General features: G+C 36.0%; 1 protein-coding gene across 1 annotated transcript in view; it reads right to left on the minus strand.

Moving 5' to 3' along the window:
* Nucleotides 1-32: 32 nt before the first annotated feature.
* Nucleotides 33-16,581, minus strand: part of ntrk2b (neurotrophic tyrosine kinase, receptor, type 2b) — a 32,837-nt gene continuing 16,288 nt past the window's right edge. The window contains exons 13-19 of the mRNA XM_082171412.1: nucleotides 15,835-15,934; nucleotides 14,742-14,930; nucleotides 13,040-13,170; nucleotides 12,755-12,927; nucleotides 11,423-11,663; nucleotides 6,491-6,649; nucleotides 33-6,297 (exon numbers count right to left, since the gene is read on the minus strand). Coding sequence (XP_082027538.1) covers nucleotides 6,112-6,297; nucleotides 6,491-6,649; nucleotides 11,423-11,663; nucleotides 12,755-12,927; nucleotides 13,040-13,170; nucleotides 14,742-14,930; nucleotides 15,835-15,934 — 1,179 coding nt within the window. The 3' untranslated portion in view covers nucleotides 33-6,111. The remainder of the gene's footprint in view (nucleotides 6,298-6,490; nucleotides 6,650-11,422; nucleotides 11,664-12,754; nucleotides 12,928-13,039; nucleotides 13,171-14,741; nucleotides 14,931-15,834; nucleotides 15,935-16,581) is intronic.

A 16,581-nucleotide genomic window follows, 5' to 3' on the forward strand; every position in this document is an offset into this window, starting at 1 on the left:
CCCCTGTCAGTTTTAAGTCAGTTAAAAGTTAAATATCAGTTTACATTTCCAAACATTCTTTTTGCCATTAATTGTAATAACCCAGTGAGATTTGTGTATGCACAAGGAGTCTGACAACAGCCGGTATGATCTGATCTCACCATCATCGAGTCCGTCTGTGATTACATGAAGAAACAGAAAAAAACTGAGACAGACTAAATCCAGAAGAACTGCGGGAACGTCTCCAAGATGCTTGAAGAAACCTTTCTGCAAAGCTACCTGAAAAACTATGCGCAAGTGTACCTGGACAAAAGCTGTTTTAAACGCATTTTGATTTGAATTAGTTAACAAAAGTTAAATCATGAATAAATTCAATTTATATTAACATGCCTAAGACTTTTGCACAGTACTGTGTGTGTGTGTGTGTGTGTGTGTGTGTGTGTGTGTGTGTGTGTGTGTGTGTGTGTGTGTGTGTGTGTGTGTGTGTGTGGAATAGGTTTTTAAAGGTGTACAAAGTCATTATGTATAGTTGGTTGATCCTGAACAGTGGTCTTTGGATATTAATACTGCGAGAGGAAACCACCTGTATGCAAACAGGAAACTGATATTATTTTTTTTACTTTAAGTGAACTACTTTGTGCACCTTTAAAGGTATGAATATAATTTGCAACATATAAACAATATTGTAAGACATACCACTTTTATTAAATGCACAGTATTACAAGGAACATTTCCACTGACTGCAGAGAAGCTTCTCACAGGATGCACAAGCATAGAGTACTGACACCTAAAGCCATGAGAGATTGAGTCTTCCGGCAGCGCGCGCGCACACACACACTCACTCACTCACTCACTCACTCACTCACTCACTCACTCACTCACTCACTCACTCACTCACTCACTCACTCACTCACTCACTCACTCACTCACTCACTCACTCACAACCAGTGATCCATCTAAACCAATAAAAGAAAAGTGGAACATAAATGTTCAAGTCTAATTGCCTAAACAAGTGCATTTCACAAAGAAATGTCCAGATTATATTCCATCCCAAAATCAGAAGGAAAAAAAAATCGTAATTGTTCTAAAAAGAGTATTTTGTTTACATGTATTCTTTTTCTTTTGATTTTGGGGTGACCAGTACATTTCCCGACAGTTTTAATGGGATTGATCCAACTGAGCAAAAAAAAATAATAAAAAAAAATAACTTGGGTTACAAGATAAATAATGCATAAACAGTGTTCCAGTGCTCAATCACAGTTCTTCTTTCATATACAATGTTAAGAGCTTTTCAGAAATTAAACAAGGATGGGGGTTCTCTTGGCTCTTTCCCCATGGATGTGAATCAACCCTCAGTTAAACAAAAAATAAAAAGGGCGCAGTAAGTGTTGGTAACGTCAAATTGTTTACTACACAGGGGAAAAGGCTAGTTGATTAATTACAGATATAAAAAAAAAAATTATAATCATATTTTCATTATGAACAACCACAGGAAAAAGAACACACACTGTTACGAAAAATAAACTGTACACTCACATATTGCCAGAGGCCCATTAGATGTTTTTTCTTCTCTTTATAATGTCACACATTTGACGTGATGCCTGTTTAAAACAGAATATATAGAGAACATACTATTTATATAGACATCTATTAGAACTGTACAGAATGGATTATAAAGTACAGGCTGGCTATTAGAACAGACAGAAATCTGTATAGCAAAAAATGGAGAAAATGCCATGTTTGTTCAATAAAGTCTTCATGTAAAGTCAGTCTGCCACAACAGAAGAAACATTGTTTAGCGTAACTGACCGAATACATTTCTCCAATATCTGTAACATTAGCAAATAATCCCCTTCAATGTAAATAACCTCTTTCAGTGCATTTTTTTTTTTTTTTTTTTTTGCAGTGCTTACAATTGTAGGGTGAAAACTACAAAAATATGAGCAGTACATCTATAAAGAAAGTGCAAAGCTCTAAGAGGTCATAAGTCACTGCTCAAAAGATCATGACCGTAACGACCGACACTTGACTCGATTGGACACTGTTTGACGACTCGTGATGTCGGCTGTTAAAAGTAGGTCCTGCCAATAAACTGTTTGGAAAGAATTTGACATCAGTGTACAAACAATGATTGATCCTGCTCATGTATATTTACAGTCTAATTGCATATATACAGACGCTTTCAAAGCAACACTTCTCCAGTTCTTCACACCTTGAAGAATCAGTCAGTCGGTGCAAAATCTGTTGCTGGGGACCACGAGGAGCCCCATCAATCTGAATTGGAAAAAAAAGGAAAAACGTTTACTCCTGCAGAGGAGGACAAGTCGAGGACTATAGCCCTGGAATTCGTCATCAGTAATGATAGTCAGGTTAAAGAACTCGACGAGATTTTGTTTTACCCGGCTTGGTTTTACAGATACAACTGAATCGAATGTGTACTTTTTGTAATATTAAAGTAAGCCCTAAGTATGAACAACAGTAATAGTGACGCTTGCCTAAGCAAACTCCACTTTGGAAATACTTAGTGCATTCAGAAAGTATTTAGATTCCTTCATTTTTTATGTTTCACCCTTAAGGTGCATTCACAGTAGTGTAATCTTGTGGACAAAAACAATGTCCATTTTCAATAGTGTAATGATGTATAAAGCATGGCTCACACAGAAGAGCTCACACAATTCCTATTGAAGTGACTGGATTTCTCCTGTGAAAATTCACAGTGCTAAATGTTTACCCTAAAAGTGAAAATTAAAATAAATTTTTAACCTATTAAAATAGGTTTTCACCTCAGTCTACACTCCATATCACATAACCGAACTGTCACATGGGCTGTGCGAAGTGTGTGATTGCACAGGGCTTTTATAACAACATGGCCATCTAGACTAGAGAAAGTGAAGACCAACTGATCAACCTAATTTATATTCAAAATTGTAAGCAAGCACGAATGTTGAATACAGACTACTGCCATCTGCTGGAATAGCCAGTTATTTCCTCTCATGCAGAAACAGAACATAAGTGCTAGTTGGCCGTTGGCTGTTGTGTCCAAGCTCACCTTTTTGGCTGATGCGAGGTGACAATATTTATCTTTCGTCGCCGCTAATTCTTTGATGTCAGTTTGGTGTGTTGTGGGCTTAACTCTTACCGGGCCTCTCAAATTTATAAAAAAAAACAAAAAAAACTGAAATATCACATTGCCACAAGTATTCAGACTCTTTGCTGAGACACTTTAGCTCAGAATCCCATTTCTCTGGATCATCTTTGAGATATATCTACACTTCGACTGGAGTCCACCTGTGGCTAATTGAATTGATTGGACGAGATTTGGAAATGCACACACCTGTCTATTTTAGGCCTAACTAACAGATGAAAATGTATATCAAGGTAAAACCAAGCCATGATGTCAAATGAATTGCCTGCAGAGCTCAGAGACAGGTTTGTGTGGAGGCACAGATCTGGGAATAGCTGTTGTATTGAAGGTCCCCAAAAGCACAGTGGCCTCTATAATTTCTAAACGGAAGCCTCTCCTCAGTCCAAGACCGATGAAAGCATGCTTGGAAATTGCACAAAACAGCAGCTAAATGACTCTCAGACTGAGAAACATGATTCTCTGGTCGGATGAAACTAAATTCTGAGCATCACATGTGGAGGAAACCAGGCACCTCTTGTCACCTGTGCAATACCATCCCAACGGTGAAGCAGTGGGGGTGTTTTTCAGGCGCAGGGACTGAGAAACTGGTCAATATAGAAGGAAAGCTGCAGAGCCCTCAAGACTTTAGACTGGTCCAAAGGTTCACCTCCAAACTAAGCACACAGCCAAGACAATGCAAGTGTGGCTTAGGGACAACTCTATGAATGTTCTCGAGTGACTCAACCAGAGCTCAAAAATGAACCCAATGAATCAAACATCTCCGGAGAGACCTGACAATCTCTGTCCACCAACAGTCCCCATCCAACCTGACATAGCTTGAAAGAATTCGCAGAGAATAAGGCAGAAAATCCTTAAATCCAGTTGCGCAAAGCGTGTCACATCACATCCAAAAATACTCTAGGATGTAATCGCTACCGAAAGTGATTTAGCCGAGTACTGAGATAAGGGTCTGAATACTTAAATCATTGTGATATTTCAGTTTTTTTTTATACATTTGCAAAGTTTTCACAAATTTGTTACTTTCTTTGGAGTGTTGACTGATATGATTTTTTTTTTTTTCATAGGGCTGCAACATAACGAAAAAAAAAAAAAAAAAAAAAGAGACAGTTTCTAAATACTTTCCAAAGGCAATGTATAATGTCATCTGATAATAACAATTAAAGTTTCCATTTAGTCCTTTGTAGTCCTCCTCTGGTAACTTGTTTGGTGGGGTTGGAACACAAGTTGAATCGGGACAGTCCCTTCATTGGGTCTTCCTGTCGTGACCTCAGGGACAGTACGACTTGTGTCATTCTCACATGAACATTCACTTCAGAGTGCCCACCAAGCCCATCGCTTTGAAACGGACCATATTACATTGAAAACAAATCGATCATAGATTATCACATACACATATTATTAAGCAGTTATTTCGCAATTGTTACATAAACGTAATAATGAATAATCAGAGAGCAAATAAATCCAGCTGTTCAGGCAGGTTGGTTGCATTATGGACAACATCTATGGTTTGTTCTCCCCAGGAACAGTTAAGATAAAAATCTTCAGTCTTTGCAAAGGCAAGGTCCATCAAATTGCAACATGACAATGATAAGGGCGCCTACACACTAGTTTATGCCATGTCGGAGAACGCTGGGAATTCGTCGATTTGATGCTCTGTTATGTGACCAAAAGTGGAGAGAATTTGACTGCAACGCGCTCTGACGTAGGCATCCGTAGACCAATGAGAATCTCAGGGAGACGGGTCCACTTGTGCTTTCAGAAATCCAATTGGTTGTATTTCCAGCTTGATTTCAAACTGACCCAGCTCTGTCCATACATCTATTCTCCAAAACCTATGTATATTGGGCTGAAGGCAGGGAAATACCACGGACGGATGGTCAGTCCATCAGATCAATTTCTAGTGTGTAAGCACCCTAAGGTAAAAAAAAAAAAAGAAAGATGTTACCATTGACTGACACAAGAACAGCATCTCTCCCATTGTTCTTCGAACCACAGTTCGAGAGACAAGTGCCCTTTGAATCAGAACTTCAGCGCATATGGCCAGGGAGCCAAACAAAGTCTGAGAAATGTCAGTGCCACTGCTGGTGACTTTGCCTCTGTGCTCACTCCAAACACTATGTCCAACCTCAAGCCTCTTCCGAAGCAAAAAAAAACCAATAAAAAATTGGAGGAGTCTTTGTCGCTGTGCTTCTATTACAAAGTTCGCACTGAGTTAGATGGTGCACTGAGACGTCCAAAAACGCCTTTCATCAACCTCAGCGTTAGACATCAAAACTTGGCACAGAATAGTCTAAAATGATATCAGATGTGTTTAAAAAAATTCCAAATGAAACATGAATGGCAGTTCCATGATTGTTACTCGATAATTTGCGGTATGAATAGTATTGCGTTCTGCCAGAATGTCGCCAGGGTGTCATCAGCGGTTGTGCTAATGGCTGGGTCCTCATCAAGTCCAAATTTTGTCCATCTCGATAAACAAATGGTGACAGAAAAACAAGTGTAAACTTTCCCAAACCGAGTTACCTTTTTCAAAAAGGTTCTAAAACACAAGGTCTGCATTGTCTCTGATTCATATTTACAACAATCAGATGTTTCCGTCCGTAGACCATTTGGGTTTTTTAGAAAACACAATGATGCAGTACAGATATGGACATGTCCAGACATGGAAAAACTCAAAGCAATGCACACAGTCAACTTTAAGGCCTTTAGTCTATGTGGTGAGAAGGCTGAAGCACAAGCCATTTTTATGAAAACACAGACACACACACACACACACACACACACACACACACACACACACACACACACACACACACACACACACACACACACACACACACACACACACACACACACACACACACACACACACACACACACAATCTATTTTCAATCACTCAAGTTATATTCCATCCCTTACTCCTTTTATACCATGCATTCACACACTCTTCCTTACTAACAATTACACACCCATACTGGCAAACGGATCAGCCCAGGATGTCCAGGTAAACAGGCGATGCCTTGGCCAGGCTCTGGAGCAGATTGTGGATTTCTTTGATGTTGAGTCTCATGTAGGGCTCCCTCTGCCAGCAGCCCAGCATTAGGTCATACACCTCTTTGGGGCAAGTACGAGGTCTCTGCAACACCCGTCCCTGTGTGATACACTCGATCACCTGCAGGAGGCAGCACAAACACGGTCCAGAATGACAACTGAATGCAGGCTTCTCTAAGGGTGCATCAGTCTGCCTAGAAACAGTAGTTTTTACAAGGTAAAACTAATCGCTGTGTGTGAATGATCAAACTTCCCTTGTGAATATATAAGATACAGATTATGTATGATTAGGTATGTAACATCTGATGTCTTACCTCGTTGTTTGAGAGCTGGTACCAGGGTTGCTTGCCGTAGGTAAAGATTTCCCAGAGTACCACACCCAGACTCCAAACGTCACTCTCTGTGGTGAATCTCCTGTACATGATGCTCTCTGGGGGCATCCAGCGGATGGGCAGCATGGTGTGACCACCCACCTGATAGAAGACATACAGATTCACAGTGGGTTCAGTGACTGATAGAAGCACGTGCACTTGTTATATCCATCTACCATTTCAATAATAGTGTCTCTGTAATAAGCTAAGTAAACTATATACATTTAAGGGATGCACAATATATTAGTACTATATTAGTTATCTGCCAATAATGGAGATGTTTTAATTGTATGAATTGGTTGACATTTGATATTTAATTGTGCATGCTAACTTAGCTTATTTTGACATTTAAATGACCTTTGTCATCATCTAACAATTAATGTTAATATTTAAAAACACTAATAATTTAACACTGTTAAAAAAATAGGTACAGTACTGTATTGCAGTGTTCTGTCATCAGTATCTATCAATAGATAATAGACATTTATTTTTTAAAACAATATTATTTGCATACTAAAGGACTATTGGTAGCACTTTATTTTACAATTTGCATGTACACTACCGTTCGTTTGGGATCAGTAATATATATATATATATATATATATATATATATATATATATATATATATATATATATATACATATACATACATATATAATTTTTTTTAAAGAAATTAACAATTTTATTTAGCATTAAATTGGTAAAAAAAAAATAATAATACAGTAAAAACATTAATAATGTTACTAATGATTTCAATCATTTTCTATTCATCAAAGAATCCTGAACAAAAAAATTAAGCAGCACAACTGTTTTCAACATTGATGATAATAAGAAATGTGTCTTGAGCACCAAATCAGCCTATTAGAATGATTTCTGAATGATCATGTGACACTGATCCTGGAGTAATGATGCTGAAAAATCAGCTTTGTCATCACATGAATAAATTACATTTTAAAATCATTTAAATAGAAAATAGTTATTTTAAATTGTAATAATATTCCACAATATTACTGTTTTTACTGTATTTTAATCAAATTTTGAGAGCATAATAACTTTTAAAAAATTGGTAACACTTCAAACAAGGTAACACTTTGAAGCCCATGCTTATGATGAATTATAGCATTTATACTTATTTATAAGTATTACTATTCTATAAATATATTCATAAAGACTCATTAAGACCTATATTGCATTATAAGAACAATTATAGTTACATTTATATTATTTTTATAATTACTTATAAGGTATGCATTTGAATTTTCAATATGCATGCTCATAATCCATTATATACTGATTTATAAATGATAAAATATTAAATAGTTCCAGTGTTTTCTGTACCAATTAGTTATCAGTTATGTCTTTAATGGCTAATGTTTGCATTCGAGGTCATGAATGGTAATTTTAATTTGTTAAAATCTATATCTCCTCAGCCATATGCATGGCATTGCTTATAGCAGTTTGGAAGTATCTTTAAAAAATATATATTGTTGCTAGTATAACATTAAAAAAAGATACTTTTTTCAACTGTTTGTATTAATGATTTCTGTTTTGTTTGTTTGTATTACAGAAATGATTGTTCATTAGTTACATTTACAAGTAAACAACGTAAAAAGTATAATGAGCACATCTTCATGATTTATTAACATTTGCTTTAGGAAAATTGAATCCTATGTTTTCACTTTACTATTTACTACTAGCTATCAGTGATGCATTTATAGAGGTTAGTAACTGTATTATCACTCACAATAAGTATTTATATGAACACAATTGCCCCACGGCTATTTATAAGGCTGCATCTTTATAAATATATTCCTGTAACCATACGACTGCCTAATTAATACTTAAAAATCAGTGTATAATGGATTATGAGCATGCGCATTGAAAAGGCAAATGCATAACTTAAAAGTAATTCGAAAAAAATTATATAAATACAAAAATATAACTATAACTGTTCTTATAATGCAGCATAGGTCTTAATGGGTCTTTATTAATGTATTTATAACATAGTTATACTTACTTATAAATAAGTATAAATGGAGCAATAATTCATTATAAGCATGGTCTTCATAGAAAGTGTTACCTTTATGGTGCCAACCCCAAACTTTTGAACAGTCATGTAATTTCAATAACTGGGTAATAACTAGGTAATACCATTGAACATAAACCTAAACCTAAGTTCCCTTAAATTACAACCAGAATAGTTCCAAATCAAGTTGTGTGCTATACCAAGTCTTCTGAAGCTACAGAATAGCTTGTGGAGAACAGAAAGGATTCATTGTCAAGCTTCCCCTCTATTGCAGCTCTCAAGTACCAGATGCCATTGGTTCTTGTGTATCATGACTAATCACAATGTGGCAGAACTGAATATGCAGAAGTGTAAATGAGACTGGAGAGCTAACACAGAAGGGAATATTTTCAACAATTTTGGGTCTCTTTCACAAAGTTATGGTTTCAAAAGACCTGGAATAGCATGAGGATGAGTAAGTGATGATAAATGTCATATTTAGGTGAACAATTCATTAGATAGCACAATTAACTTTCCACTCATTCAAGACCAGAAGAATAGGAATTGTGGCATTGAAAATCATGCTTGCATATATGGGAGACACTTCATCCACCCTCAGATTGAGCATATGGGGCATTAGCAGCATAACAGAGAGAATTAGCTTGATATGAAACATGCAGTTTGCAGCTAATGTCTAATATAAGTCCACCAGGTGCCTGCTGACTACAGTGCTTTGCCACAATGCCTAGTTTATCGCAAAAAACCTAAAACAGTTTGACCTCATTATCTTGACATTGCATTGCAGGATTCCTGGAAATCATGCAATGACAAAATCCTGTTTTTTCCTCTTGTTATACAGCAGAGGAAGCTGATATTCCTTCATCACACACACACACACACACACACACACACACACACACACACACACACACACGGCTGCTGACACAGCAGAGTGTTTCCGGCTGTGTTGGCAGCATGCAGGTTTGGGAGAGCCCTTCAGTGTCAGATGGTCTGGGCTTTTTCTGGAAGAACTCACTGTGGGGAACTGTTGGTTTTTGAGGCACTTTCATATTTACAGTATTTAATCAGCTGTTCAGATGCATGCATTTAAATAATTATTAGTCATAATAAATCATAAAAACAAAAGTGTTCATGAGAAAAATGATCAGTCATAAATCAGTCATATTATCCATTATGGACATATAAACTGCCCTTTGCTTTTAGAGGTTCATTTTTTCCCTATGTAAGATCTGTGTTCAACAAATTAGAACAGATTTTCAAAAAACTGACAAATAAGAAATGTCAGGAAACAAAAGGAAGAGGTGGGATTGGGAAATAATAACCCAAACTAGAACTGACTTTAGGTTATAATCGACCTCTGACAGTTGGTTGAACTGCTGAGAACCAATAACTAGCTCTGTGACACTTTCAAGTCAATGCTCTGCTTGAGCAGCCCATGTCAACCTCGACTCAAACGCCATGAGTTTTTGGGACTACCTTTTTATTCCAATGGCAGATAGAGATAAAGTGGAAGGAGGCAGTAGAGTGTTTGGAAACAATCATCATTTGGTACAGATATGCTAGTGTCATTCACTTTCATCCAATCATAAACCACTTTAAAAGTCCTCTAGCATATTTTGTTGCATCACGTGTTCATATTTGCATTCACACATCGTAAATGTTTAAGCAAAGAGTTGTGGGCCTGTGGACCAGTTCTCGGAGAGTTTCTGTGTTCACACTCCTCAGTGGTTTAGTTTGAGCACCCAATAAGAATGTATGGATAGGCAGCATTTTAATAGGCTGGTTCTAATTCGTTTTGAAATGATTGGTTCTGAACACTGTAATATGTCATTTGTTGTGCTATTAGTGGCAACACAATTGCAATATTTTTACTTGGGCGTCACGACATGGCTACATTGGCTCAATCAAAAGTTTTCTTCAAAAACAGTCTTTCTTTTTGCAATTCTGTTTGGAGTCGCAAATTAAAAAAATGCAGCTTTGAGCAATGTAACAGCATGAACAGCTACCTTTTTTTTTGCTGTAACAGATAACCAAAGCAAAATATGTTTTTATATATTTTAAGTAACTGAGAGAGAGAGAGAGAGAGAGAATAGTTCATTCACATTAATAGTTAATTCATACTGATCAACAAACCCTATGGAAGTAATTTAGTGTCTTTGAAAAAAAAAAAGCATGTTGAATTACACAAAGTAAAAAATTAAAAAAGCACCGCATTAACAGTGCTTGTATTTTAATGTATTGTATTTTCAGGGCTTGCATTTTGTGGGCTGAAATTCACAATGACTCTATATTTAAGCTGTGAATATTTAATCTGAAAACATTTCACACACAATTTCATTATTAAAAATTCAATAATCCATATTCACCCTCCAGATTTCATTTAAAAAATATTTTTAAATATTTTATATTTAAAATGCCACCTATAACAGCACAAGAAATTTGCGGTCCATTTTATTTTCCGTTCCATTTTTCTTTACAAATTTGCTTTTACCAATTCAGTGGTTCAAATTCAGAAGAATATTCAAAATTGATATACCGGTAATCAATTTTGGGAGATGTATAGTGTACAAATGTAATAATTTAAGAATCAACCGGTGAAAAATTTATATGTCTAAAATCTGTCCCTTCAATCTATATGGTGGATAATTTTGTTAACACTGTTGTCCATGTTTGTTAAAAGGAATTTATTATCTATAATTCTTTTTTTATATAATTATTTTATTTCTGTATGATCATATATAGATAGATATATAGATTTAAATGAAATAAGAAATTTTTGGTATATTTGGGTTCCTCAGACTAAAAGGACCATAGCAATATGGACATTTCCGAAGTGACCCAAACTTACCCTATAGTAGTCGGTGCTGTACACATCTCTGGACATGCCAAAGTCTCCTATCTTGACAAGCAGGTTCTCTCCCACCAAGCAGTTACGTGTGGCCAGGTCTCTGTGCACAAAATGCTGTGAGGCCAGATACACCATGCCTGCTGCTATCTGCTGAGCAATGTGCAACATCTGAGGCTGAGTCAACTCCACCATCAAACTCTGCTGTCCGTCCGCCATCAGCACCGCATCTGGACCATGCGCCCTGAGAGAGAGAGAGAGAGAGAGAGAGGATGAAAATATGTGTATGATCAAGTGTATATAATCATGTGTATGACTGAAAAAAGTTGAAGATCATAAAGCGGACGACACACGTTTACATGAAAAGCCATGTAAAGCCATATTAAATTTTTCAACTTACTTAGACTTAAACTTTACAGATCAACTGAACAATTTCTTTATTGAAATAATCCATGTTCTTTAGAATTATTAGCTTCACATTTCTTGCCCCAAAAACTTCCATTGTATATGCATTGCTTTACACAAATGCTGGTAAAAGGAGTCGGAATGAGCAAATTTTCAAAAATGAAGCGCGAGAAGCGAGCAGAGAAAAACTGCACATGGATAAAAGAAATGTACTCCTCACAGAAAATGCACAAATAAAGATACTTTTAGAAAAAATTGACAAAATTGACATTTTTCACTTGTTTTGCCTGTAGCTCAGATTCAGCCTGTGCGCATTCCGACTCCTTTTGCTAGCACGGGCCACAAATATTTGCTTTCCAAACCTGTATGACTTTCTTTTTCTGTAGAACACATGAGAAGATACTTTGGTAACACTTTATTTCATTGGTCCACTTTAGACATTCTACTAACTATAAGCAACTTTGCAAATACATGTCAAATAACTCTCATTAGAGTTTTAGTAAGCTGTCTGCTTAATATCTGCTAACACTTTATTTTGAGTTATTAGTTATTATTAGTCCCTCAACAGACATTCTAGTGACTTTAAGTAACTTTGCAACTACATGTCAACTTATTTTACTTAACCCTGACACCTAACACCTAACCTAACAGTCTACTACAGTCTACTAAAACTCTAATGAGAGTTAGTTGACATGTTGTTGCAAAGTTACTTATAGCTAGTAAAATGTCTAAAGTGGAGCAAGGTAGGTTTGGACCTCACTAACTTTCACTCTAAGGACAAAAGTAAGAATTCATACAACATGAGAGTAAATGATGAAAAAAATATATTTGGGGATGAACCTTTAACTTGTATGTAACCTAGACCTTGTCTAAAACATCAATGTTTATAAAAACTGTAAGTGTGGGTGTTATAAACGCTCTCATGCAAACCTGAGAAACTTGTTGAGGTCTCCATGTTTCATGTATTCAAACACCATGATGAGGGGGTCACTTTCTACACACACGCCATAAAACTTGACAATGTGGTCATGCTGCAAGTTGGTAAGGAGCTCCGCTTCTCTGTGGAAATCTGCTCGCCCACTTTCGCTGGCCTCTTTCAGAGTCTGTGAGATAAGAAAGCCATGTATTTTCTCTAACTTGTATTATCTCTTATGTATATACTTGAAATTATTTGCGTAATTTCAATGAATGTTTTGTTGTTTAAATATACCATACCTTAACAGCCACCAAAATCTTCTCTTGGTCAGGAGACAAGTTATAGCATTCAGCCAAGAACACTTTTCCAAAAGCCCCTTCTCCAAGCTCCCTCTTTAGCAGAATGTTGTGACGCTTTATGTGTTGGACAACTGCAAAACAAATAACACTTGTAGTTAAAACTAGATTTTTACTATTTGAGTGATGGTTGTTCATATAAAAACTAGGGCATCGTGGGCAGCTGTCAGGGTTCTGTCATCAATTACTCCCCCTCATGTTGTTCCAAACCCGTAAGACTTTCGTTCGTCTTCGTAAAACAAATGAAGTTTGAAATGAAAATGAAATGATCTTTTTAATGAAATCTGAGCAATTTGTGTCCCTCCATTGACAGCTACGTAACTACCACTTCGTAAAACTAATCCATATGAATTGAGAGGTTTAGTCCAAATTTTCTGAGGAGACTCGATCGCTTTATATGATGAACAGATTTAATTTAGGCTTTATTCACATATAAACATTGATCAGCAAATATAAACAGAAGCTCAACCGAACCTGCTTGACGCATGAAAACAAACCTCATTGGTTCTTGTGGAAGCGCAAACGTGCTGTGCAACGCATTGGTTCTTCATATGGATTAGTTTTATGATCTCTTTATGAACTTTTTGAAGCGTCAAAGTGGTAGTTGCGTAGCTGTCAGTGGAGGAACAGAAATTGCTCAGATTTCATCAAAGAGATCTTCATTTGTGTTCCAAAGATGAACGAAAGTCTTACAGGGTTGTAATGACATGAGGGTGAGTAATTAATGATTGATAATAATTTTTGGGTGAACTATCCCTTTAAGTGTTGTTGTTATGTAAAAATACATAATTCAGAGAGAAAATGTAGAGCAAGACTTGAGTTTCTCCATTAGTTGTTGATTGGATTGTAAAAAGTGAGCTTGTGTACTGGAATGTGATTGGCTAAATCACTGTAACATGTTCCAGTATTATTTTAGAATCATTGATATTTTATTATAGTAGTTTTTATATATATATATTTTTTATTATAATTATTATACAGTATAAAATGTTAATGTCTATATTTTATTCTTCTATATTTTCAGAAATGTAGAAATTTAGTTGTGTCTTTTTGTCATTTTTGTTAGTTTTATTTTTTTTATTTTTTTTTTATGTTCATTTTATTTCAGATAATGACATTTTTATGGTTTTAGTTTATGTCTTACTTTTATTTAATGATAACCTTGGCGCAGCCTTGCATACATCAGAAGAGAGATGTGACTCATATCACAGGAAGAGTAATTTATGGCATTAAAGATAGATAATGTTAGAGGTCAAAAAAATATATGTACGGATTAACCATTCATAATAAGACCATTAATATGCAATAATAAAATAAATAAGGTACATTTTGATTTCATGCTAACATAACCCTACATATGAGCTGCTCTGTGGGATGCTTGCCTTAGCAAACACCACTAATGACTGATCAGGTTGGTAAGATACAAATTAACTGTGTTGGATCCTAAAATTTGAATGAAGAATGCTTGCTGAAATGTACAGTCTAAAAGTGATTAAGTTACACAGCGTCAGCCATCCCTGATATCATCGCCATGGTGATAGAAGGGGAGGTTACTATGACAACTGACCAGTGGTAACCTAGGCTGGAATCTATTGCAGAGAATGGAGTGGGGCCACTGACGGCCCAGCACACCACGGGAACTCACGAGTGTCCGATTTCAGCATACTGCCAGGGTTGCGGAAGTACTGGGGGTTCTCGATGACTGGAATCTTTGTCATTCCGATAATAACAGCATCTGGGCCCATCTCCGAGGATGATGGCGTGTTGTTGCCATTGGAAACATGGTGGAGCGGGCTGGCCGAGTCGTCGTCATTACTGATGACAGATGAGGAGCCTGGTGGAGAGGGCAAAAAAGCCCAGACAATAATCCATAGAAATGAAAAGCCTTCGCTGGGTCAATACACATGAATAAACATACCATACAAATGCGTTCAAAAAAGTGTATTATTATAAGAGGAAACAATAATTATTATTTTGAATAAATATTAAAATTAATATTATTCTATGTTATTATTCTATATTTGTGGTCTGTAGGTTACTGTAATAGATAATGTTATATGCCAGCCATTAATAAAGTCTTTTTACTTTACATAATGTGACAACATTTCTGAGTGAAACAAGATATTCAACTAGAAAAAAATTGTAGACCAGGACTTTTTATTTTCCAATGAGAACTGAAAAGTGGGCGTTCCATATTAGAATAGAGACAGACCTGAAAGTTAACAAAGTTACACGACAACGACGTACTAAAAACAGAAACATTTTTCCTTTGCGTTCCTTTGTCTCTGTTCACACGGATCAGCGGAAATGACTAAAAGCGCTGTGTTATGCTGCCAGGCCAGTAGCTGGCAATGTCACTTTGTAAAGAAAAACTACACGCCTAGACTGCACATGTAATACGCATACGCATAACTTCACTAATTTCACAAATTCGTGTTTTTGTAGTTTACACAGAAAGGATAACGGTATCGTTTTAAAAAACTTTGAAATGTTTTCAAAAGTTTTTTTTCAGGCCCCTAAAACACAGCTGTCTTGTAAATGAATGGCCAAAATGCATAAAAGGTTTTCCATTTTATTGTGTAAACGGCTCCTAAAATGTTTGCTAAAACAATGCCTAAATTGATTTAAAATAACATACATGGGATCATCGTACACCAGGTATATGTATTAAGAAGGTAAATAGGGTCCATTTTGATTTCATGTTGACAGAAGTGAAAAGATTTAAATGATGAACTTACCTTTCATACCAAACTTGGAGCTTCTACCATATTTGAGGAAAACTAACATAACGATGCATCCAGTTAAAGCAACCACAGCTATCCCAACCACTATGTAAACCTAGAATATAAAAACACACAGTAGATTTTACTCTAGCAAGCGCGACTCCAATCTGGGGTCAGTTTGAATTGATTTAGCACAGTAAACCTAACAAATTTATAGAAGTAACATTGTATCAAAGAAAGACACTTACTATATATTGAAATCACTTGCTACTACAATATTGTTGCAAATGTAAATTTTCCAATAATATATCAAACAATTAATGGAATATTCCTGGTGAATATATGTTAAGCTCTGTCAACAGTATCTGAGGCTTTCTGTCGATTACCACTGATGACAATAATGTGACTTCTCTCTCAGTTTGTATAAGCAAACAAAAAATAATGCGTTCTTACAAATGAAGTCTTTGGGGAAAAATTCATCCACCTACAAAAGTAATACCACCTCAAAAAAAGAAAGATTAAAAGATGAAATGAAAAGAAAAAAAAAGATTTAGGCAACTTTACAGATCAAATAAACATTATTTTCTGAAGCTCTTAAACAAAAGTACAAGAGTCATTTATTTGCTTTCAAACTCTCTGGAAAGCTGGCCCCACTGACTAAGTATAAACTGAAAGAACAATTTTTGGTTACACTTTAAGGTGTCTTTGTTACACTTTAATTAGGTTTGGTTTAGGGTTAGTTGCATGAAATTATGCATAATT

Source organism: Leuciscus leuciscus, assembly GCF_965113295.1.
Source record: "Leuciscus leuciscus genome assembly, chromosome: 5".
Classification (NCBI taxonomy): Eukaryota; Metazoa; Chordata; class Actinopteri; order Cypriniformes; family Leuciscidae; genus Leuciscus; species Leuciscus leuciscus.